Genomic DNA, 25,168 nt, shown 5'->3' with positions numbered 1-25,168 from the left:
TAAACGCACCAAACGTGAAGACGTATATCACAACGGCTGTTACAGAACATGGAGAAAAATTGTGGGCAATGAAAACAAAACATACACACAGAATAATGCTACAAATTGGTGGATTTTTTTTTTTTCTTGCATTGAAAGCATCCCTAGTTTTTGAATGGTCATGTCATTGGTAAATGTGACGCATAATAATATCAATAAAGCCAAGATGTAAAATGTAAGTTTCAAATGTTTGCACATTGTTAACATGTTAGGAAATGTAGTTCATTTCTTCGTCATTATTCACGTTAGTGTGTGCATTCACCGTTAACCTGTTGTGTTGTTGGCCAGCTGTCCATGATGTGATGAAGTAAAAAAATATACTCGAGTTTACCACTGCTTTATCAGCTGTTCTAGTGAAACTTCCTGGTGGTAAAATTGACGACAAAGGCTGAAAGAATGTAAAAGTAAAACTTCGTGGCACGGCGGGCTGATTTAACTGATCAAAGCAACTTCAGACTGGGGGTCAGTTTCTGAAAGACATTTAGCATAAAGGGGGGACTCTAACAAAAATAATCTATTCAGTTGCATTATGGGCAACGTAGGATAGAGCAGCTGCTGCATATTTACAATTTGGACACCTCCACCTCTGGGGCATCAGTTTTATCCTTAAAGTTCACGATGCACTTTTATTGTCACGTGGACTTTCGATCTGATATGATCATTAATAAAATGTTCAGTAGCACAAACATCTTCATTATTTGTATACAGCTAAACAGTATATGCACAACGATGCCTTTACTTACTTGTTTGTAATCCATATTATATGTTGATGTAGTGAGGTGACAAAAATATTTCATTCCCCCATATGAGGTCAATAGTTGGATTTAAGTTATTTAAAAAGGCCGGTAATACGTCACACTCTTTTATTTTGTTGTTTTGTGGTATTTCTTTTTTTTTTAGCCTATATTTGTAGTGATTGTAAATGAAAAAAGCTACCCGTGGAATATTCCTGTGTCTTTTCTAAGGTCGTTATTTTAACACTTGAGAAAGAGGGATGGGAGGAAGGGAGAAAAAAAAGAAAAGAATGTGAGTGTACCACATGTACCGAAACTAAACAGTGGCAGTTTGTGTAGTGAACGGGCGAGGCGCTGTGCATCATCGGCTGTGCAGCCTCAGCTCGGCTCAGACAGTGAGAGACAGCCATGGAGAGCTGGAGAGCGGACTGTTTTCTTTGTTATTCTTAAAGTCCTGCAATTCCGTCAACTATGACACGGCTCGCTGTGACCCGTGTCGGTCCAAACGCCCGATGCACCCGAAAGCAGCAAGAAGATTTTTACCGGTTAAGTATATGTCACTTTTTTTTTTTTTTTTTTTTTCTTCTTCTTCCCTTCCCCTCCCCTTGCTCTGAGATTGGGATTGCGGTAGTCGGGAGATATGCCATCGCTTCGCTGGTTGTAAATCTGTTCGGAAATCGGTGCGGGATTCCCCGCGTGTCCTCTGACGGTAGGGGGGGAATGTTTTGGTCGTCATTCTGTTCGTGTAGTTTCGCAGCTGTTTGCGGATACGGTGCAGATATTAATAGTGTGACAAAGTTGTGCACTTGTCGGTCGGCTGCTGAAAGGCCTGGCTCTCTGTGAATGTGTGTGTGTGTTTATGTGTGTGTACGGAGTTTGTTTCTGGCTCCCCTCCCCCACTCGTCGCTGCTGTGCTGCTCACTGGAGAGGCCAAGACATGAATGTGATGAGAGGCTCACTTCAAAGGAACAAACTGAGACAGTTTCAGTGAGAAAAAAAAAAAGACATTGTCTGAAGCGACCGGCGCAAATCACGTCCAATGTCCTCCTTCCATCGCTGCCGAGGCGCACACCTGTGACCGCAGAACCACTCATTCATATATTGATGCGCTAACCGAACATCTAGTGCCGATGCATCATCTTCACAGGTAGCAGCTGATTAAATCCTCCCGCCCCATTTTTTTTTTTTTTTTTATCTCCTATGTTTGTGGTATGGGCATGTTAAACTGTGACACGTTCCTGTTTCACAGCCAAATTTTGCGTTTCTCATTTTCATCCCTGCACATCTGGCCTGATGCACAGCGCACGTGCTGCCCACACGTCAGAATTTGGGCAGCGAATAAACACTGTTGCCAGTTTTGTCTTCATACAGCCTTTGTTCAATAAGGAAAATGATTTGAATCTGTATTGGACCAGACAGAGAGTGGGTGTGCCCTAAAGGGAAGGGTGATGGCAACCATTAAACAATATTATTAAAGGAATCACAGCTAAACCCAGCTGTCAACCTTGATGAAATCATAATATTGTATTTATTATTATCATTTTTTAATTCTATTAGGGTCAAAAATGTGCACATGGCTAGCGGTAATTTAGATTGAAAATGAAACGGTGAAGTCTGGGCTAATTTCTTCTCCATGATTTTGCTCTGTCTGCAGCTGTCAGGAAATAGTGTCTGCTGCATGGATGTGTGAATTTAAGCAGTCAGCTCTGGCTACGTAGGCCTTAAATTGAATATTGAAACTGTATCTGGGAGGCTTATATGACATAAGCTGTACAGAGGTGGAGATAGAGGCACTGCTGTCATCCCTCAGCAAAAAAAAAAGCCCCTGTGAGAATACACGAGGACCAAGATGTGTCCTTGATCGAGACATCTAATCCTTAATATCATTCGGTGCACTATTCCGCAGCTCATCTTTACTAATAGCAAGGGACTGAAATATAATGAGAATATGACACAAGGATCTATAAAGTATCATTTGCAGCGCTGATCGTGTCAGCTAATAGTAAGGAGACTAAGGCTGCTTCCTTTTTGAGTTCATACTGTAAACCTCCAGTGAATTTATCTCTATGATGGCATGCTAATTCTAATTTGGATAATGCTGGAATAGCTGTGTGGAGTAATGAAATGCCTGTGCATATAAATCAGTATGAAATTACAGAGTACTGCATTAAAACTACGTTATAATCGCAGGAAAATGCCCCTAGACTATCAAGCCATATTAAAAGGTTAATGACTTCAGATGTCGGTTTTTGCTCAGGGCTGCAGATGCTGTGATGTGCATGAAAGTTTTTCCAGTTAATGTTTTCTTGAGGCAGTTCCTCACCATTTTACTACTGTATCGATTGACTGATTGAAACGTAAGCTCACTGGACAAGAACTGCGCTCTAGCTGCCAAAGAATGTCGTAAAATATTCCTTTAAAAACAGCTGACTGCACCGACCCACCCGCACACGACGGTCCGCGTCTAAAGAAGCGGCGTTCTGGTTGTTTTTTTTCAAATCCTCTGGATTTCCACAGAATTTGTATTAATTTTAATGTTTGCTGAAACTGGCTACGTGAGTATTTCATGAAAATCTGATAAAGATGCCAACTGAGCTGAATTCTAAAAAAAAAAAATGTCCCGAAAGGTATCAGTCATCTGGTAACCAGGCAGAATTTAATGGCTCTTATCAGTATTGATAAATTACTGCATAGAATTTTTTTTTTTTCATTAATTTAAAAATGAGCATTGTATGTTTGTAATAATAGTGTCCTGTCAAGGCTTGCAGTGGTCGGCCTTTTAGTGATGTGATGAAGCTGCATCTCATTATATATTCTTCCTCCTTGCAGGAGTTTTTTTGGAGTGGCATAAGTAGAACTCTGGATCGAATAGTAGTGCGCTGTGGGCTCTTCGGGGACGTGGTACATGGATGCTGGGACTATGAGCATAAGCGACAAAAGGGGCTACTTATCCGACCTGGGAAGCAGCTTCACTGAGGATGCTCCCAGACCTCCAGTCCCCGGGGAAGAAGGCGAGCTGGTGTGCAGCGACGGTCGCCAGCACGGCAGCCCCGGCTTCTCCTCCAAGAATGAGAGCCTCAAATGCGAGGCGTCCGGGGCGACACCCAGGCGACCGGACTTGGACCTGGGTTACGAGCCAGAGGGCAGCGCTTCGCCGACTCCCCCCTACTTAAAGTGGGCAGAGTCTCTTCATTCGCTCCTGGACGACCAGGATGGCATCCACCTGTTCAGGACGTTCCTCAAGCAGGAGGAGTGCGCAGATATGTTGGACTTCTGGTTCGCCTGCAGCGGCTTTCGCAAACTCGAAGCCAACGAGGGGAACGAGGAGAAGAAGGTGAAACTGGCGAAAGCTATTTATAAGAAATACATCCTGGACAACAATGGGATTGTCTCCAGACAGATCAAACCGGCCACCAAGTCCTTCATCAAAGACTGTGTGATGAAGCTTCACATTGATCCTGCAATGTTCGACCAGGCTCAGACTGAGATACAGACTATGACGGAGGAGAACACCTATCCTTTATTCCTGAAGTCCGACATATATTTGGAATACACGCGGACAGGAGGAGAGAGCCCGAAGCTGTACGGCGACCAGAGCTCTGTTTCTGGGAATGGAAAGGGACCGTCGGGTTATTTACCGACTCTAAACGAATACGAGGAGTGGCGGTGCGACCGGGGGCCCGAGGACCATGCCGAGTGCGACCCCACGCCGAGCAGCCGGCTCACCCAGAAGCTGCTGATGGAGACGGCGCCGCAGCGAGTTGCCAACAGCGCGAGATTCCAGGACAGTCACGAGTACAGGTAAATCCTCCCAGCAATCTAGGAAGCTTCACGTCAGCTCTTTCTCCAAAGATTCTTCTCTGTAAACTGCTGAATTAGAAATGAAGGTGAACGCTCGCACTACGGTGAACTCTGCTCTTAGTTTGAGATGAAAACGTAGTCTTGAGTGCAGCTTAGGAGGCGACGAAGACGGTGCGCGGAGGGATTTCAAGTGTTTGCATCTACCGCGATGACAAAATGTTAGAAGTTAGAGAATCTATTTTCACTTGTTTGGAGCAGAAATCGTTGCACTTCTTGTGTCTCTGGGAATTGTGTGTTTTCCCGTTGTACAGGGCTTTGGAGTGAAAACACAGATTTCTTTTTATATATATATATATATATATATATATATATATATATATATATATATAAAGAGAAGTTTTTGTGAAATCATTCTCCCAGGGCATTTTAATCCTGGTTTTTGTCTTGATATTAAGTCTGTGTTTTTGGGGACAACTATTTGTTTCTCCTGAATGACGTGCTGTTAATGTTATGTTCTATTATTGAATCTCAAGCTCCCAAACTTGTTTTATAATGTTAACCAGTCACGGCCACAGACATTGACTTAAATTGATTGTTGTTTCTGCTCATTTTGGATTTGTAAGTCACAAAATGATTGATAACAGATGAAAATCCTGGCAACAATGGAAAAGTTTAGTGTGCACCTCTGAGTTGACTTTATCTGTTTACATTAACAGATATAACTGCTGTGAACTCCCTTTTGCACTATTGGAAATCAAAGACAGTCTTCAAAGTAAAAGAGGAATATTATTTTGCATCCAAATCTAATAATACAATACAAAGACAATATTGTATTTGCTATAAATTAAAGTATAACATCTTCATACCCGTTTGCAAATAGCTCAGCCTATCAGCATGTTTAGAAGGTTCGAAATGTTTTGGGGATTTTATGCAAGAGTTGATGCCTGTGATTTTGTGTGTGTGTGTGTGTGTGTGTGTGTGTGTGTGTGTGTGTGTGTGTGTGTGTGTGTGTGTGTGTGTGTTGGGGGGGGGGGGGGGGGTCTGAGTAGACTCATCCAGATGTTGTTATAATCTCTGTAATACCAGATCTGGTGTTTGCTGCTGAGAACATTAGCTTTCAGTTAGTTCAGTCCCTGTGTGTGCGTGGCAGAGTTGCTTTTATTTTGTGGCTTTTTAACGTAATGTTAGTGGTTTGCATAACTGACACCTTTACTGACAGCAGTGATGCATTTTTGTTGTTGTTGTTCTGAACAGACCTTAGTATTTACTCTCAGGTTCGCAGGGTTTGATGGTGTAGTCTGAAGTACTTTCTACTACAAAGGGGCGTGATGGCCCTTAAATGATGTAACCATATTTTAAGGTATTTATTTGATAAGTCCGATAGATTTCAATGTCTCCACTAAATGTTAACTGGGACACTGATCTTTGAGACAGTTCCATTCACAGTTGAACATACCTGCTGGTTTTAATTGATCCTTTCTTGTCTTTTTGTAAAGTTACTTATAAAGGTAAAGAGATTGTTCAAAGTGATGTTTAACTGCTGGGCAGGACTGACTCAAACACTTTGACACCATGCAACGATGTGTGTTCATTGGGGGCGAGGCTACACGTTTCATTATAATCTCATGGCAAGATTTGGTATTTCCATTGCTTCAGTTTTCAGGTGCTGGTATTGTGCTTGCTGGCTCATTGTCACCTGATCAGCTTTAATTCATATTATTATCAACAAATAATATTAGTAACATCTGAATGACTGAAGCAGGTTGCTGCAGAAAAAAAGAGTTCATGGAGCCCACCTTTGATTTCAAAGGTTGCTGGTAAAGATTTCCTTCATTTAAAAAAAAAATATAATACAATGATAATAATTCATAGCTTTGTGATTTGTATAAAGAGTAAGATTTTGTGAGGGAAGACTTTTGCTTAGAGTTCAGTGTGTTGCTGAATGTGCTGGATACACTGAATGTCGGAGCATTTGAGTGATATATTACATATAAACAGACACTGTTAAACAAACAAGGTATCTTAGAAATAGGAGCTTACTTACAATGTAAGTGTCTTGAGATGAAATGATAGTGTCACGATGAAAGACAGGATGAAAACATTAGTAATTTCATGCCACCACGACTAACCTGCTGTCAGTGCTGATAGTGAGTGTGCTTGTAAAGCTTATTATGCAATAAGGTCTTCAACAGAGGATCAAGTCCGACAAAAACATGCCAAGCGTCATCGTTGAAACGTCACAAGGAACGTTAAGTGCTGTCGAAGCTGCAAATTAAACGGCAGCATGCGAGATCCTAATGTGCTGACGGCAGCGATTGTTTCATTTAAGTTGGTCTTCAACGCGATCATTGTCAGTTGTGTCACTGCCAGACACGACAGGAACTTTCCCACATTTGACCTCTGTTACTGCAGCACCAGTGTCATTACAGGAATTCACATCAGCTGACAGACAGACAGACAATACCTTCCAGATAAAACTCTCCATGTGACAAAAACATAGAGAGAGACTTGTTCTGGGGACACAATCAATCTTGATAACAGTTTGGTCAGTTAAAATACCATGACCCGACCGCAGCAGCACACTTCCTCTGCCCTCTATTTCCAAGGTCTTGCTGTGTCTCTTTACACTCTCTGTATGGGCATCGCTCCCGTGGTTGATATCTGCAGAATGAAAATGATTGCTCGTACAAGTACGAGTTTTTTGAAAGCAGCTAATTTTATTGGAGTTCGATGTTTGAAATCTTGTCCAAAATACAGCGCAAAAAAGAGAAAAGCCTACACAACGAACCACCACAGGCGTTTTAGCCATGTGGAGATCTGCATGGCAGGCCATAAAAAGCATGTTTTAATTTGTGACTGAAACGCACTTTAGAGCTTATTTTCACATTATTATTTCAGCAATCAAGCATTTGGCTAGAATTATAGAAAGACACACTTCATTTTTAAATAGCCTTTTAGCATCACCCGTTGGGGTTCTGTGAAAATTTTACAGCAGTTGTGTGGGATCTCTTCAGAGACCGGCAACAAAGGACATTAAATAGTCTCTCAGATCAGCTTTAAGAAGTGAAATGACTTGAAAGAGAATGGCCTTTATGTTCATTAATGTTTGGGGAGATTTTTGAAATGTGAACAGCTCAGTTTTGTTCTCATTCAAGTTGGACGTGAACTTCAAAGGCACGACTTCATCGTCTCTGTAATTTTAATGAAAGCTGTTGTTGCCTTTTAGTAATATTAAGAGCCTCTCGACAGTAAAGTTGAGACAAACACGGAATAATATTATCGTGTGCCTAAGATAAAGGTTCTGTATTCAGTTTTAAGAGTTGAACTGCATCAGTAATAATTTTGAGTTTGGGGTTTGAACTGAGTTTATATATAGTGTTTGCATGTATTCAACAGTAGCAGGCAGGAGAACAGGGACTAGATGTTGTTATCACACATGGAAGGCAACATGACATCATGGCCAATATTTACAAAAAAAAAAAAAGAAAAGAAAAGTTTTTAACCAGATGAACTTCTCCTAATTGCGAGTTGAATAAATAAAAGAATATAATTTCCAACATCGGTGAAGTCATCATGATGCTGGGCTCATATCGTGATTACTGTGAGCCTTCAGGGCCGATGCTCAACCATGCACACAAAGCTACAGCATGTAGATTTCCCCCCAGATGAAAAAGCAATAAAAGGAGAGCTTTTACGAGTTTTTAAATGTGATTAATATGTCCCTGGGGCCTGGAAACAAATTTAATTTGGCTCATTTCATAATGAGGATGCTGCTATTTTCATTGCATGCATTGTTTATTGATATATTTGTGATTAGGTGGTATTTATTAATTGTAGCCACTATGTAGATCGTTTTTTCCGGGTTTTTTTTTCCAAGAAGGACATTAGTAACAGAATGCATTAACGGATAAAAAAAAAAAAAAAAATATTTAATCAAATTGAAGGCCTGTTTTTACATCTTGTTTATCAGTCCTTGGAAATAAATATTAATGATTTGATTGGCTACATGTGTGTGCAGTTTTGCAGGTAGCACCTGATCTTTCATCAAATGAATTAGAACTTTGTCATCACTTTTCTCATCATCAGAACCAAATATAATCACAACTGTAAAGTGACTTTCTGTAGACTGCGTTTGTTATTTGTCCCAGTGTTTTCACCGACTTTCACCGGTGCTGTAATTATTCACTGTTGAATGTAGATGCTAATGAAAATCCGTCGGTCACAAAGGTTTCATTTTGAACTCTGGGTGCTTCTGCATTCCAAACAGGGAGAAAGCTCGGGTAAATGCTTCAGGGAATTCCAATTTGAATATAAAGTAATGATGCCTAACATCTATAATTCATGTGTGCAAAGCCCTTTGAGAAGTGTGCTCAGCAAACTCGATGACTGAAAATGTAAATGGTGTCAAATGAAGTCTCCCCATCTCTCTGTTGATGTTCTGTCAAGAAGGAGCGTCAAGACGACACTTCACTGTTCACTGCTCCGGTATTGAATTTAGTGCGATAAAATGCTCTCAAAAAGGGTGTTGCAGGCCAGAATACTTCCTCTGGGAGCAGAATACTTCCTCTGGCTGTACGTCCATTTTGTTTACATCAAGCCAAACAGTCGCAGGAGGAGTGACTTCCCGTCAGATGTTGACCGGTCGAAGCAACGGAGTGACAATCCCATGCTTGTTTGGAAGGATATCATCAGCCTAACTCTTGGCTGAGAAGACTGGTGTTTCACGACATGTTCAAATCTTGCATATCATCTGAATATTTTTTTTTTTATATATACGATACTGTTTTCATGGCTTTAGAGTGCATCGCAGAGAATTCAGCAACTACATCCGAGCGTTGCCTCGATAGTACGTATCTAAACACGCCAGAAAGGAAAGACATTTGGCTGTTGTACCTAAAATCGTGGTTATTTTCTGGTACCCAAGAGCTGTGTACTGTCCTTGTTCATGTGAGCGTGTTTGTGTATTTTTCCAGGCCTGTGCCGTGTCGGGAGCCCATCAACCCGTATTATGTCAACACCGGTCACGTTATGGCTCCCGCCACCAGCGCCAACGACAGTGAGCAGCAGAGTATGTCCAGTGACGCAGACACTATATCCCTCACAGACAGCAGTGTGTATGTATCTTGTCTTCTCTCTCTCTCTCTCTCTCTCTCACACACACACACACACACACACACACACACACGTACGTACGTACACACGTGCACGTTTTGTACAGAGTTGTTATATCAGGTCATAAAGGGTATTTCATGGCAGTCCAAACTAACAGTTGCATTTCAGAGGAGGTCTGAAGAAAATAGGTTCAGGTCAACTTAATGGAGTGTTTGCTAAATATATTAGTAGATGTTTTGTCACGCCACTCCAAGCTCTACCAGCTGCTGGCACAAAAGCAATTTATTTTTGTTGTAATGGAGAGAAATGTTGTTTTATTGGCGCAAAACTGGGCTTCTATATTCAACAAATTCAACAAATATTAAAGCAAAGTAATTATTTGGTTTACTGAGTGTAGCTGCTAGAAAATGTATTTTCAAAGAAATTACTTCAAGATAGAGGACTGGTATGATGTTGTCTATACAATTTTAGTAATGGCGAGAATCACATTATCTGTGATACTTCAGAAAATTCAATTTGAGAAAATTTGATTTAAGTGGTCTTTTTTTTTTCATGAAATAAAGAAACAAGTTCCATATTCTGTTTTTTTCCTCCAATAATTACACTTTAAAAAGCTGAGAAGATGTTTCACTCTGTAAAGGTATCCACTTGAAGATGATGGGGAAAACTGTTTATTATGGGATTCCACAAGGAATATAAACTATGTATTAAGTGAAAGACAGTGAGTCAGAGAGTCACACCTGTTAAAAAGACAGATTTGGCATCGGCAGTGTTAAAAGTCAGAAATTTAAGGTTTGTTTGGCCTCAACATTTCACTTCATGTCTATTTAACCAGCGCTTGAACAACAGGAGGAGCAATTCAAGTCCAATCTGCAGTCAAATCTGTGAGAACTAATTTCTAATGTTAACAGGGAATCCCAAAAACTCACTGGTAGCAAACATTAAAATGTGTTGTAGAACGTATGTGAATGGCCGTCCTCACCTGCTGACACAAGAATCCGTTTGAAGTGACAGTGAATGAAACGTGGTCGTCGTCATTTTTGATCAAACAGTACTTTTGTCTTCCTTCACAGTTAACTTTCTTACTTCACAAGCTCGCAGACCAAAGGGAATGTTTTCTATCATCTTGAATCACTTGAAGCAGCATTTCACGAGTCAGAATCAGTCATGTGCTGTTGAAAGAAGTTTTTTAAAAAAAATAGTATTTTTCTAGGTGCAGAGATGTTACCGGGGAATTAAGGCTTCAAAGCTCTCACAACTGGACATTTTTGTGTTTTGAAGTCGACAGGATTAGAGGCTGTTATCAGCTAATTGGTCCAGAGCTTCCAGCGCAGGAGAGTGTGAAACCCAGTATGACCAATATACCACACGGAATTACAGACTCGCGCACGTGATAGCTGTAATCTGCCAGACCGCTTGTCGGGGCAGCAGGGACACGATAAACCTGTGAGAATACCTGTCCGGCTGCACTGATTAATCAACACCTTTACTAGGTGTTTTCGTTTTTAGGCAAAACAAAAAACAAAACAAAAAAAAATGCTGTGAAAAGCTCTGAACTTCAAAGCTACCGCTGTTGTTTATTCATGAGGATGTTTTATGGAAAATGTCTTTGTTGTTAATTCCAGAGATGGGGTCCCACCCTACAGATGCCGCAAACAGCATCGCCGGGAGATGCACGAAAGTGCCAAAGCAAATGGGCGAGTGCCACTACCTCATATACCGGTGAGTTATTCATGGGCTCGTTCCCTTTCCTCTCACTTTCCGCCTCTACACCTCTCTCTCTTTAACTGTCTGTCTCGGCCTTATTTTTCCCTGCTCCACCATTGCTGATGTGCATATTTAAGCTGTGCTGTGTCGCTGGGCTTGTGATGGAGTGTAAGAATAGCTGATGGTGAAAGAGAAGGCTGTCTAAATGCAGCTTGATGCTTTCCTAAGCTGTGCGTGCTGAAGCCTAGCAGACATGAATCCTCTCCTGTGACAGCCTGATGCCTCCCTCTTCAGCTTATGCTGTCTTTTGGTAGGAAAACCCCGGCCCCTAATTAGGCCTCGGAGTAAAGAGTCAAATTATAACTCCACGCGCAGCATCCTATTAGGATGCATAAATTGACTGTATAGTAAAGCACAAATCGCTGAAGCATAATTCGCACATTTTCCTGCCCCAGCAAATTAATTGTGACTTTTTATTTTTTTTAGCAATAGAAAAAAAATGACAGGGCTTGGGAATATTTTGTTTTGCTTGTCACTTTTTTCTTCCTAGCTGGTTCCAAATCAGGGGTTAACGGCTTTGAAAAGACATGATCGCATTACAATAACTGGTGCTGGCAGGAGAGCAAATAAATGTCTCTCATGTCCTTAATAAGGAGATTATGGAAGGTGCTTGTTATTGCCCTTAATACACAGTTACATAATTCATTTAAAATGTAAACTAGAAGAAAAAAAAATCTAGGCTGAGTTCTTGTTGATGTCCTGGCAAACAAAGACTCCCTCATCAAATATGTATTTATGATATTGAAGCTTGTTTGAGAGTCATTTTTTGATGTAAAGGTAAATTCCAATTTCTTTTTTAGGAGTCAAACAGAAGGCACAGAAATGAGCTTCAGTAAATACTCACTGGTAAAGTCGCATTGCAGGTTCACTTTAAATGTAAATTTACGATCGCTTTGGAAGTTGAACACTCGACACTTTCCAGTTTAATGGTTCCTGCTTGTGTTTCGGCTCTTTCATATGAACACTGACGGGATGTAAGGGGTCAGGGTGGACAGAAACGTCCTTGAACAGCCGATGTATGTGACTTTGACAGAAGTGGAGCAGTGACAGAAAAAATTCGCAAAGTGCTTACAGTTTGACTTTTTTCCTCCTCCAGCGCACAAACCGGATTCCAAAGGATATCCACGTGGAGCCGGAGAGGTTTGCTGCAGAGCTGATCAGGAGGCTGGAGGGTGTGCTGAGGGAGAGGGAGGCTCAGGAGAAGCTGGAGGAGCGACTGAAGAGAGTACGATTGGTACGTTCACTTCATTTTCTGAACCCACCATCTGCTGTGTGCAGATCCACCGCTGTGCTAATTCCATTTTGTGTGAAGAGGAAGCACCTTCCAGCAGCTGCTGCAGAGGTTCACACTGAAGTGCATTGTCTCGCATACATACAACATAAAAACGTACAAATGAAGCGGGTCTCGGCGACTCAGCGTGATTCTGTGCTGCTTTCACAGAGTTACTGTTACACATTCAAGTCATGCGAGGCACTCCTCGGATCTGAATATTGCTGCCACTGCGTTAGCCTCTGGTGACACCAACTGAATAATATTAGTGGCCAAGGAATGAAGTCAACTGAAGTATGAATCCTTAAAGTAAAAAAAATACTTCAGGGTTGCAACCAGAAAATATTGATATATCATTTGTATATATGAAAGAAAAAAAAAAAAACAGTGAAAAATGCAGCGCAGGAACCTAAAGATGTTCAACAAAGAACAGGATCAAATATTTACATCTGACAAATTAGAAGCACTGAAATATTTAGTTGGATATCAAAATAGCTGTTAATTGTCTGTCAGTTGACGAATGAATTAATTTACTAGATGTTTCATAGAAAGAGCAGTTTGTGTTGTACTGAAACGTTAACACTTCAATATGGGAGTTGAATTAGAGCCTGACTGATCCTGGATTTTTGGGGCCAATATGGAAATTAAGGAGTAAAAAAAAACCTGATACCGATATATCAGCTGATAAATAAAATGTATCCATGAACACTTCTTTTTTTGTTACATCTCTGAAATGTGATTATCAAACCCATTTGACACTTGTGACAAAGACACATAATGGAGGCAGGATACCTTACAGTTATTGCCCACATTGACATCAATCAACTTCTGCAAATTAATTTATTATTAATAATTATATATTAAAACACACACACATACACACCAAGATGAAAAATTGTCTAATTTAAACCAGGCATCTTTTTCTTCATTATATTCTGTAAAAGAAATGTTCGTATCAGCCAACATATACACAGATAGCGACATATCTGTGATAGGCCAATATCAGCCAATAAATCAGCCGGCTGAAATATTCCTCAGGCTTTAATTAAAACCCCGATATATTTTTTTGCATCTTCAGATTTCTGGTAGACAGAATATGTGATAAATTCCTGGTTTTATGTTGCTATGAGTGAAGATATAGTCATAATGATCTGACAAAGGGCAAAAGTTTGTATCAAAGCTCATTTTTTTTCACTTCAATAACTTTGATTAACTGTAATAAAAAATAAAAAAAAAATGGTTAGATAAATTGTGACCATAGACAGGTGTATTGAAAAGCAGACTGCTGGCTGAAGAGTATCAATAGAACCCACCAAAGCTTGTTTCTGAGCCAGAAGGCGAGATGTGTGCCCGGCCGGTGGGCTTTAAGTTTTAGTAACAAAGAAGACTTGAATCCGCCTGGCCTTAATGAAATTAATGAGGCCAGCGATTTGAATGGGGAATAAAAAAACGTCATGAATCATTTGGAGAATTCTGTCCTTGGCCTGTCGGCAATCTGGCTTGGTGGATGAATCAGATGGAGCACCTGCGCGCTCGGCCACTTGTAAGCCTGGAACAGCGAGTCGTCCGTTTGATGTCACTTGAACAGTGATAAAATGGTCGCTGTTACCACAAATGAAATCTCCCTCAGTACACAGAGCCAAGTACGAAGTCTCAAGGCGGACAATTTATGTGGCTGGCCCCAAACGGAGAGAAGCTGCCATCACATAGCTAGAGGTTTGCTTTATGAAACCTGCAGACTGGGATGAAATGGCTGCCTTCATCAAGTAACACTCTGGGCATCTGGAAGTGGAAATGTGAACCTAGGTTTTTACCTACAATATCAGAGGTATTAAAAATCCTATGGTTGTAAGATGTGAGGAACATCTGTGGCATAAAATCAGATTGAAAAAAATCCGCCATCTGGTTAAAAATAGACGTTATCCTTCTATTGCTGTAAGGAAAAAGTCCACAATCTGTTTTCATGAAGACGTAAGGAAGAGGTCTAGTGAAGCCGTCTGCTAAGAATATAATTATGGCTCCACTTAACATCATTTTTTGGGGAACAGTATGGACGCAGGAGCAGCAGAAAGCTCTTCACATGTAAATTATTGGCAAAAAGACGTGTAATCAGGGTGAATCTGATTTTTTATTTGGTGCGAACAAGATAACAGAACAAGCAGCCATGTTCACTGTTCCCCCTCATGAGGAGAGGCCACAGTATTGTAAAAGTGAGCTCGACTGGCATCAGTAACTCCCCATCCGCCCCGTAACACAACTTGCAGAACGTCAAATATCTGCTCCTGTTTGCCAAGGATTTTTTTTATTTTCAAATGGAGAAAAGAGGCAGCCGGTGGAAAAATGAAGATGCCACGCTTCCTTGTGGAACTCGTGGGCTCGCCTAACACTGATACGTGGATCGGGCGCGAAGATGCACCACTTATTTAAAAATATGCCAAAAAGTATTTGGCTGCGTACCTTTTGCAGTACGGCCGATTCTGAGAAAGCAGTGGGAAGCGAAGTCCGTGTAGAAACGGGCCGAGGATCCCTCTGATTCAGTCAGAATAAATGGACGGTGATTGCAGGGCCGAAACAAACTCGGATGGTTTGGCGTGTCTACAAGTGAGGCTTTATTGAAGGCTTATTTCATTATTAACAGAACTGACATAAAAAGTTTGGGCTTTTGCTGGCTGCAAAATAAAAGTGAAAGCCCAACCTACTGTTGTCTCTCCACTATATATCTTTGTTCTCTGCTCTCCCTTCTCTCTCTGCCAAAATGTTCCTAACTTTAAAGATGGAAGCCGTGCCGTATGGTGCTCGCTCCTCCAGCTGCATTCAAAACATTTTCCTGTGGTTCGGATCTTAATGGGCCGAATATAAACTGCACCCGACCGGTTTTTGTTTTGTTTTGTTCCAGTAATGTGTTTTTATCGTTTCGTATCGGTAAGGATTACAACTTGACCGATTATAGTCTCCATCCACTGCCGTGTCGTCTTTCCTCGCGTTGCATGTCCTCCACTCCCCACGGCGTCTCCATGTCCGCTGCCCCTCCCCCCCTCCGGGAGCACATTCTGTCAAGAGTGCCATTTCGTCCCCCGTCAGTCAAGAGCCGCGGCCGTATCGCTTTGCACTTATCACGACACGAAAACAAACAGACGTGTGACGTGTGCATTCGTATCCAAGGTTTGTCTCCAAACCTCTGCAGTGAGCGGGAGAGGACACGAGTCGGCGTGTGGTGAAAATCTGCCATCTGCAGGTTAAAAAAAAAAAGTACAACATGAGCAACACTATGGAAAAAAATTGTCAATAGTTCATAAGGAAATTAGCTGGTAAAATGATCAAATAAGTATTTGTTTTAATTATGTGTTCCTTGTAACGTAGAATTGAATACACTATACTTATAAATTGGATTTATTTATTTTGTTATTTATTTATTTATTTATAATTTATTTTTTATCTAAATGAATTTTCTGCCTTTGTTTGTGTTGTTTTGTGCCGAAGGAAGAGGAAGGCGATGAAGTCGTCACACTGTCATCATTATCCAGTCACAGGTTCCCCCCCGGTGCTTCTCCGCAGAATTACAACTCTCGCTATGCTGACAACGCCTGCAGCGGTTCCTTTCTCCGAGACGCCCACGAAGAAAACCCAGAGAGCATCTTGGACGACCACGTGCAGCGGGTCATGAAGACGCCCGGCTGCCAGTCCCCGGGGACCGGCCGCCATTCTCCCAAGTCGCGCTCGCCGGACGGGTTCCCGGGCGGGAAAGGGGCCGGACTGTCGGGCCAGGGCAAACATCCGTCCAGGCACGGCTCGAAGGGAGAGACCAGCCACCCGCATCACCACAAGCACCTGCACCACATCCACCACGCGGGCCTCGGCAAGCCCAAGGAGCAGGTGGAGGCGGAGGCGTCCGTGCGTACGCACGGCGGCTTTCCCTCGGGCGTGGAGACGAGTCATTATGGATCAAAGTCCCGCAGCTACGCGGACGGCGTGGGGTCCAACCCCGTGGAGCACGCGGGGTACGGGTGAGGAACCTTTCTTGTCGTTCACACACTCCAAAAATGATTTTTGCTTTTCCGCTTACGTGTTTCTTTTTTTTTTTTTTTTTATCCATCGTAGCAAAAGTGGCGCGCAGTCTAAAAGATCGTTCAAGAAAGGCGATGAAGTGAAGCCCTATGACACGCCGGGTCCTGTCGAGGAGATGGAGAAAAACCAGAAGATCCTTTTGTGGCTGATGGAGGGACAGAAGGAACTGGTTCAACACAAGAGGAGCCCGTTCGGGTCAGCGGTCACGGCTAAATTAATACGTGTGCACGAAATAGTCACGGTTAAAAGAATATCTTCGGCACAGGCGCACGCAATAGTTTTGTTTGTTTTGTGCCCTTCCACAAATCAAAGTAAACATTTGAACGCTGCCTTTTGACTTTTAATTGCTCATATTTTGTTTACATTTTAGGAGTGTCACGGGGTCCAAGAGGACCACGGGCCTCGGCTCAGAGCGATCAGCGTCGATGCATCCGTGCATCAGCGCCCAGACGCGGAACAACGTGCAGCCGTCTCACCCTTTCATCCAGGACCCCACCATGCCCCCCAACCCAGCGCCCAGCCCCCTCATCCAGCTGGAGGAGGTTTGTCGGCGGCTCGAGGAAGAGAAGATCAAGTCTGGGACATTACAGCCCAAGCAAAGGTGCGAATACCGAACGTCCGTCTGCCGCAGGCTGTCTGTCCAGTTAATACGCGCAATTTCCCAACAGAATCTGTTGAACTTTAGCTGCAAGGGAAGAGAAGCCAGATCGTTCCCTTTTCTTAAGTCAAAATAGAACAGTTGTCCTTTTTGCTCTGTAGCCTGCGTGCCTCTCCGGGCCGGTCTGTGTCTTAACTGCTGGGGTTGTTCGGTCCCTCAGGTATGTGATGGAGGTGATCCAGAGAGGTCGCACCGCAGTCAGGCCTGCACTGTTCCCTCCGCTCAGCGTGGTGCCGGCCGTTTCAGACAGCGAGCTCTCCGAGCCCGAGTACGTCCTCTGTGTCTTGTACCTCCAAAGTCCCTCATAGTTCACAGTAACCCACATCACGTCCCATGTAGTGCCTCGCAATTTTATTTGTTGGAGTTTGTTTTTCATTCGGTGTCTTTGTCTAGTTTCTCCTGTATTTCATGATCAGCTGAAGCTGGAAGTTTCGACATTGTTTGTTGCACGTTGAGTCGTCGGAGGACATTTTGGCAAGCAATAATGTCCCGGCATGAAATCGGAACATACTCGGCTGCGCCGTCGCTCCTATCCTACGGCCTGTTTGCCACCAAGTATTGTTGCTTTGGTTACCTGCAGTTGAAAAGGTTATTTTCAGTGACTGTAAACTACAACCCGGCAAAAAAAAATATATAAACGCAAAACTTTTACTTTTGTTCCCATTTTTCACGATTTGAAAAGATGACTTCTTTTATCCGTACAAAAGTTTTATTTCTCTCAAGTTTTGTTTCCAAATCTGTGCAGATAAGCACTTCACATTTGCCAAGATAATCCATCCACCTGACAGGTGCAGCATATGAAGATGCTGATTATACACTATGGTTATTGCGCGAGTGTTCCTGGAACGGTGGCCTTAAAAAGCCACTCTAAAAGGTGCAGATCCATCATGGATGAACTGCACGGTCCTCCAGCGTTGGTGGATAAAACTGCACATTTTCGAGTGGCCTTTTATTGTGACCGGTCCTCGGCAGACCCTTTTGTAATATTCACACCTCGGTGTGTCAAAACCTGCCAGGGTGGGATGGATCATCATGAACACGGATTCATTTGAGAGAAATACGCTTTTTGTGCGCATTTGAAGGAATCTTTGATTTTTCTACTTTTGACTCTTGAAAACTGGGAGCGAAACCAAAAACGCTGCTTATGTTTTTTTTGTCGAGAGCGCATTGCGTCCCCCAGCCCGTCATAAATCATTTTGATCACGCTCGAAGGCCAAAAACACCTCGCTTGTTATTTTCCCACGAAGGGCGGAAATAGGACGACCGAGGAAACGGAAGCGCATGTTTTGCGCGTCCCCGCAGAGGCGGACTCGCCGGAGTATTGGAGGAGAGAGGGTCCGTTTTTGAGAGAAACCTTTTTTTTTTTTTCTTCTGTTTCGATGTCGGGACCGCCCTCTCGGATGCTTGACGGACGGGAGTGGAGCAGGAGCGCCGGCTGCGCAAGGGACGGATGAAAGGCGGATGACGAGTGGGCGAATCCTCCTGTCAGACCGACGAGGACTCGGCGTGTGCTTGAAGTCCCAGCGGTCTGCGCGCACCGACTGAAACCTTCGGTTCGCGCAACTTCCCAAATCGCGCGTGATGCTCTGAAGGAAAACAATCGGTTCAAGCGACCTTAACTGCGGCGCGACGGCGACCGGGTGTTCTCCGGCGCGAGAAGCGTGCATGAATACGAACGCGTGTTTGAGTGTGCAGACCGTACAGCTGTCACTGGACGGCTTCGATTTGCGACGGACGCGCTTTAATCTGCTGTATGACCGGTGATGTCAGTGAAATTTTAGCCGGTGACAGAGGCAGTCATGTATATGGCTGTTCAAGTTTGTCCCCAAAAAAAAAAGTCATGCTGTGAAGAACCCAAAGGATAAACATTATTTCATTGCACGTCGCGACGCACCCAAAGTTCTGCTGGTAAGATCGTCATTTCAGGGCCTCGACGAGTGACCGAGGAAACTGCGAACGTGAGAGTCCACCCACGCCTCCGGCTCTTTTTCTACAGCGGAAGAAAGTAGTCAAAACTGTCCACAGCAACATCTCTGGATGTTGGTTTTCGAGCTCCACTTCAGTTCATTTCTTTATTTCTTTCTTTATTTTCTGCAGCGTAAGGCATGGCGAACCATGTTATTTCTGTTTTGCATTATATACATAATTCTTCGATAGCTTCTGTGCTGCTTCCTTCAGAGCTGATTATTAAAAGACACTGCTTTGGTTTCACTGGCCTGCTCTGATCCAAAACTGGGAGTCAGCATGCGAACCAGAAAACAGGAAAACATTACTCCCCCGCCATTTATCCTTTTCACACCTTCCCCGTAATTCAATCGTGAAGCCATTAGCTGAAGTGGGGAATCACTTCAGCTCTGTTGACGCCGAGTTTCTTGTTCGCCGCGACGCTAAGTACGGTAGGATTGACTGCCGCTAGAGGCTGCTGCATGTTGATGTCAGGAATTTAGAAAAGTTGAGAATTATGACTCGTTTTGTAAAACGCAGTTTACAGGACATTCAAATTCATTCCTCTCTGTGTTCATTTGTCTTGGAGACTTGATGTTTGTTCTGTGTTATCAATGAAACAAGACACGCGCACATGTATTCTGTTTATTCCATTTATTTGACTCAGACATGAATGATACGGCGGCGTCGCATTTTTCGAAATGGTCTTCTGTTCTTTTCCGCTTGCAGACATAAAGCCACTAAGAAGCCGCCGTGTGAAAACATCACTGTGGCGTACTACTTCTGTGAGGAGCTGATACCCTACAGGACGTCTGTGAAAGGCAGGGTTGTCACGCTGGGCCAGTTCAAAGAACTGCTCACCAAGAAAGGAAGTTACAGGTGGGATTTACCTTTTGTCGATAACTCCGCACGCCTTGAAAAATTCCAAATGTCAGCATTATTTTCAGTGTTATTAGAGATTTCGTTGTCTTGCGGGACGCATCGGAAATGGATATTGGTTGCGAGTAGATGAGTCGGTGCAATTTTCTTTCAAATCAAACACGATCGGTGTTAACAGACAGCCAGAAGGACCAGAGGACAACATTTTCACCCGGGCGATTTTGATGCCTCCGTGGCCGCACAATGAATTCCGGCACGATCAGCTGATTTATAAACGACTTTATTTTATCCTTCATCGGTCTTTTACGTCGATTATCTCAAACCGGTTTCCCCATGTCGTAACCGCGCGAGTGAGCCTTGCTCTTCTGCCTTTTCTTTCTTAGGTATTATTTCAAGAAGGTGAGCGATGAGTTTGACTGCGGGGTGGTGTTCGAGGAGGTGCGGGAGGATGACGGCGTCTTGCCAATCTTTGAGGAGAAGATAATCGGGAAAGTGGAAAAAGTTGACTGAAGTGCACGTTCAAAACGAGGAAGAGAAGACGAGGGATCGATTGGACGGCGAAAAGGAAGTGTTTTAGGATGAAGAGTTGAGAGGAAAGTCACGGGAGCAGAGGTGGCTCTGGAGTCGAGGAGTAAAGCGGTGGTCAATGACTTGTGACTTTTGAGGTCAGTAGCACTGCTGCAGTGACGTCGGACTAGAAGGAAATAAAAAAAAAAAAAAAAAAAAGAAATAATTAAAAAAAAGACCTCATTTACTTCTTTGGAGTGTAACGTAGCATTGTAAAGTTTACTAGATAAATGAAGAACAAAAGTGCTACTAAAGCTACATATTTTTGATAATGGCCTATCAGAAGGTTTCCTTTCTAAAGTAACCACACTTGTAATTTTTTTATATGTATTGGTACCAGATGTGTACAGTTTGTGTTAAAAGATAACAGAACATTTTTATCTATTTAAGTATTTAATATTTTCAACCGTATCGAAGTGTTGCCCCTGTTGAAGACGATCAAAATCCTTTTTAAGGCTGGTATTTGTATGTTGTTGTTGTTGGTTTTTTTTTCATTCATTGTAAGAGCTCCACTGGACTCATGTTTGTGCTCCTTTTTAAATGCTTTTAATACTTCACTTACCAGAACTTTATTTCGCGGCATTCGATCAGGCTGCTCGTTCACTGTATTATTTACCACTGACTACATGTCAAATGTAGGACCAGACCACGAGCGACCAGGAACATGGAGACCCAGTTTTAAGGAACGAGCGCTCTGAAATCTGAATTCCCACGCCGCCATTAACTTAGAAAACCTCCGTTAAGTAGAATTATTTCCTCGCTGACATGTCGTCGAAATGAGTTAGACGTCGGACATTTAAGGAAATGACCTGTTGTATTGCAGTTTTATTGGGTTGCATCCCTGGGTATTGTACAAGTTATTTCATGTTCCTGGTTGTTCTGGTTTGGTGTATGCTGCATGCCAGTGTAGCTGCTAGCTACAGTATGTGCACGTGCGCTGATCCACTGCATTGTTGTTGTTGTTGGGTTTTTTTTCCCCCCAACCCAGATTTTAGATTTAAGAAATTTGCTTTGGAGTGACAGTCGATCTTAGGTGCAATGATACTGTCAAAAAAAAAAAAAAAAAAAAAAAGATACGATTGGAAATCACAAGATGAATATCTTTGTTGATGTGCGATTTTTGTCGCCCTAATCCGAAAACGATATTAAGCCTTTGTATTTATTAACTCAATATGTGAGTAACGTAAGAAGAATAAGGAATTGCAGGCAATTAAAAACCTATTTGAATAAATGAAGTGATTGTTTATGATTCACCAGCTTTTCGGTGAACTTGCAACCGAGATAAGGTTTTACAATTTCGGTAACGGAGCCTGATTTTGAATCAGGAATTATTATTATTATTATTATTAATTTGACCTTTTGTAAAATTGTCTGCGCCAATGAAAAGTTTTTGAAAACTTTTTATCTTTGGAGGCCAATCTTTATTTGAGGTATTTCTAGTCTAACATTGACTGTCCCTGTTTGGGCTTCATTATGTGGAGCATTAGAGATTAGTGTTGTTCATGAAGCGGAAAAAGCAGCTTTTCAACCTGTGGGCTTTCACGCTCAAGGTTTTGCTCGCAGTGTGGAGAGAGATCCTTCGACTGATCGGAGTACTATCAAATGTTGGATCACACCTGTGAACTGACCACGCACGAAGACGTGCACACAGAACGTATCCTTGGGAGTTGCTGAGGGCTACTCGCTAATTGTGAGGTGGCCGCACTAAGAGCAGATGTCTAATCTGTAGCCTTCTCTATCTTATCACGGATATATCTCGAGCCTGGCAGGAATTGTTTAGTGCAAATGATCTATTTGTGATAGATCACATTACACCAAAGAGACTAAAGTGGATGGTAGGTACGCGCTTAAAAACACCCTTTTTACATCCACATTTATCTTCATTTTTTTTGGCAGCACTTCCTTGCATATCCTTGTAATGCATGTTTTTTTTTTGTATTAAAACATGGAAACTCTCCTTCAGAAAGCCTGAAACTTTTTTTTTTTTTTTTTTTTTTTCAGATAATTTTACGTTTCTTGATATCAACTTTAAAAATATAGACTGACAAAAAAACAACAACAAAAAAAAAATTCTCAAGCCAGTTTGCATTTGTTGTCTCCTTTACTTGCCAGTGTAAATTATACGTTTGCGCTTGAATGGCCCACGAAATGAAACTGAACGTAACAGCACAAAGTCAGCTGGGTTAGCTGGGAGGCTTTAATATTCAGGGCTGCCATGTTTTCTTCATATTCGGCTCCTCATCACTGCTGCAGCCTGCAGTGAAGAATGTGATATAATAAATCCGTTACAATAGACCAGAGGGCTGTATTGTATGAGCTGTTGCTTACAAATCCAGTGTAAGGAATTTTTCTTTTTTTTGTTCTTTTTGTTTTCCTTTTTTTTTTGATGATGAGATGCTGCTTTTTTTTTTAGATTTCTAACTTGAATCAGTTTAATATATTTATAGTGCTTTAGCCTCCAGTGATCCTTTGCCTGTTAAATTATGCATTATTTGAGTACATGTTCACATTAAATGTGTTTCCATTTCTATTGTTTGTTTTATTTTTAAATATAGAGTATCAAATCTGTTATAATTCTTACTGTGAAAGCCCCAAAAGTGAACCTCTTTATTTAAAATGAATGAAATGTGTATAATAAACAGCAGAGTGCCTTTATTACCATGCTAATGATGTCGACAGTGTAACTTTCAGACAGAGATGCGGACATAAATACCAGCGACTAGCTTTATATATTTGTTTGCTGTTTTTGAGACGTTTTATTTTTATTTTTGAAAAGTTGTCCCTTTTCCGTGTTTGTCACTGTTCCACCTTTTTTTTTTTTTTTTTTTTTTTTTTTTATGTAAATATGTACAATTGTCATTGTCCAACAGCCCAGTCATCACATCCAGAACCCTGGACCTGTTTCTGTTCTCTAATTAGCATGGTAACCATTTAAAGGTACCGCGACAATAAATACATGCAATAAACCAGCACTTTGAGTCTCGTTTGATTGGTCAGCCTTCATCTTTTGTTCCTGCATCGGTCGAAGGACGTGCTGTAAATGCGTGATGAAGCACGCCGAAGCGTTTACGAATTCTTTTCCGCACGTGGCAAAATAACGTTTGTGCAGGATTTCCAGAATCCATTGCGTGCTGAAATCGTACCATCCATATCCACGGCGGCGGTTGTGTTTTGAGCTGCAGTGTCCTGCTGCGGACTGTAGATGGCACTCTTTAAGTGATAATAATCGGTTAGCTGCACCATATGGCCGCATCACACTGATCCGTCCACTGGAACTGTTGGAAGAAGCATATCGGATGATGTAGAGAAAATAAAATGCGCTGTGGATCGATGTGTTTGTTGAATATAAATACAGGTCTGAGAAGGTTTTCCTCTGGATATGAAGAGCAGAGTCTCACTGTGAAATCTGGTTGAATAACCTGCACTGACCCAGTAGCTCACAGGATTATGCAAACACTGCTCTCTCTCTGGCTGTTTAAATATTGATTGCATTAAAACATGGAGTAATCAGTTTCCTGTGGAGATACAAAGAATTGCATTGCTTTTTTTCAGGACTCCTACCAGCGACACAAACAACGTTTCTTACTTTGGTTAGATGCTATGATTAACGGGATGCCGGGAGTAAATAAACACGGATGCCGCGGCCATGTTGTCTTAATTATGCTCCCCCGTATTAGAAAACATTTTTGGGTGATATTAACGTGATGTTTCGTCAGTGCAATTTTAATTTCCCACCTGTGAAAGACACTGCGTGATCACTCTTGGGAGGATCTCTGCAACATGTAGACCAACATATAGACACACTCACTGCTGCCTTCGAGTCAAGAGACCTGAGTTTGTAACCTCACTTCACGAGTCTACAGGTCAAATATGAAGGGAAAGTGTGCTATTTGGTCTGCAATAGATATACTGTTTTATACAATATAACAAGCAAAAGGCTGGTGCCATGACCCTGCACACAAACTGTTTTCTTTCAAGTGTTCTTTTTTTTCTTTTCATTTTCTGATCATTGAACTCATTCAAATTATACATAATCATTTCATTATCTGATAATTATGTTGATTTTAGCTTTGCAATTTGACAGTGTTGTTTGGCAAATACATAGCAAACATGATGAATACTGAATATTGATGTCTTTGTCATTAAATGTGTTTTGTGTCATCAAAATGTGAAGGGAAATGTCATGTATTGATTTTCAGTTAGCATGCTTAAGTCCTTGATATTAGGTACTTGACAGCTATGGATCGATGGCCTCAACAAACAAAGTCTTTTCAAATTAAAATATGAGAATGAAGCAACTGGAGTGAGAGAACGTCAACCTTTTGCATACAG

General features: G+C 42.0%; 1 protein-coding gene across 8 annotated transcripts in view; it reads left to right on the top strand.

The window, feature by feature from the left end:
• axin1 (axin 1) overlaps nucleotides 1-23,808 on the top strand; it is a 29,057-nt gene extending 5,249 nt beyond the window's left edge. For 3 of the 8 annotated variants that reach the window (XM_069148752.1, XM_069148751.1, XM_069148750.1), the window contains exons 3-12: nucleotides 3,603-4,574; nucleotides 9,548-9,688; nucleotides 11,312-11,408; nucleotides 12,550-12,687; nucleotides 16,204-16,727; nucleotides 16,822-16,983; nucleotides 17,159-17,389; nucleotides 17,607-17,714; nucleotides 20,120-20,269; nucleotides 20,653-23,808. In XM_069148752.1, the coding sequence (XP_069004853.1) occupies nucleotides 3,679-4,574; nucleotides 9,548-9,688; nucleotides 11,312-11,408; nucleotides 12,550-12,687; nucleotides 16,204-16,727; nucleotides 16,822-16,983; nucleotides 17,159-17,389; nucleotides 17,607-17,714; nucleotides 20,120-20,269; nucleotides 20,653-20,779 (2,574 nt within the window). In that variant the 5' untranslated portion in view covers nucleotides 3,603-3,678 and the 3' untranslated portion in view covers nucleotides 20,780-23,808. Of the gene's footprint in view, nucleotides 1-977; nucleotides 1,319-1,437; nucleotides 1,483-3,602; nucleotides 4,575-9,547; nucleotides 9,689-11,311; nucleotides 11,409-12,549; nucleotides 12,688-16,203; nucleotides 16,728-16,821; nucleotides 16,984-17,158; nucleotides 17,390-17,606; nucleotides 17,715-20,119; nucleotides 20,270-20,652 lie in introns of those variants that run through there. The other 5 variants (XM_069148753.1, XM_069148754.1, XM_069148756.1 and 2 more) reach the window with 5 other exon arrangements.
• The last annotated feature ends 1,360 nt before the right edge of the window (nucleotides 23,809-25,168 follow it).

The sequence above is a fragment of the Embiotoca jacksoni genome, unplaced genomic scaffold (assembly GCF_022577435.1).
Source record: "Embiotoca jacksoni isolate LCO1_2020_lvr unplaced genomic scaffold, fEmbJac1.0.p SCAF_15, whole genome shotgun sequence".
NCBI classification, from domain to species: domain Eukaryota; kingdom Metazoa; phylum Chordata; class Actinopteri; family Embiotocidae; genus Embiotoca; species Embiotoca jacksoni.
This window is presented reverse-complemented; position numbering and strand designations above follow the sequence as displayed.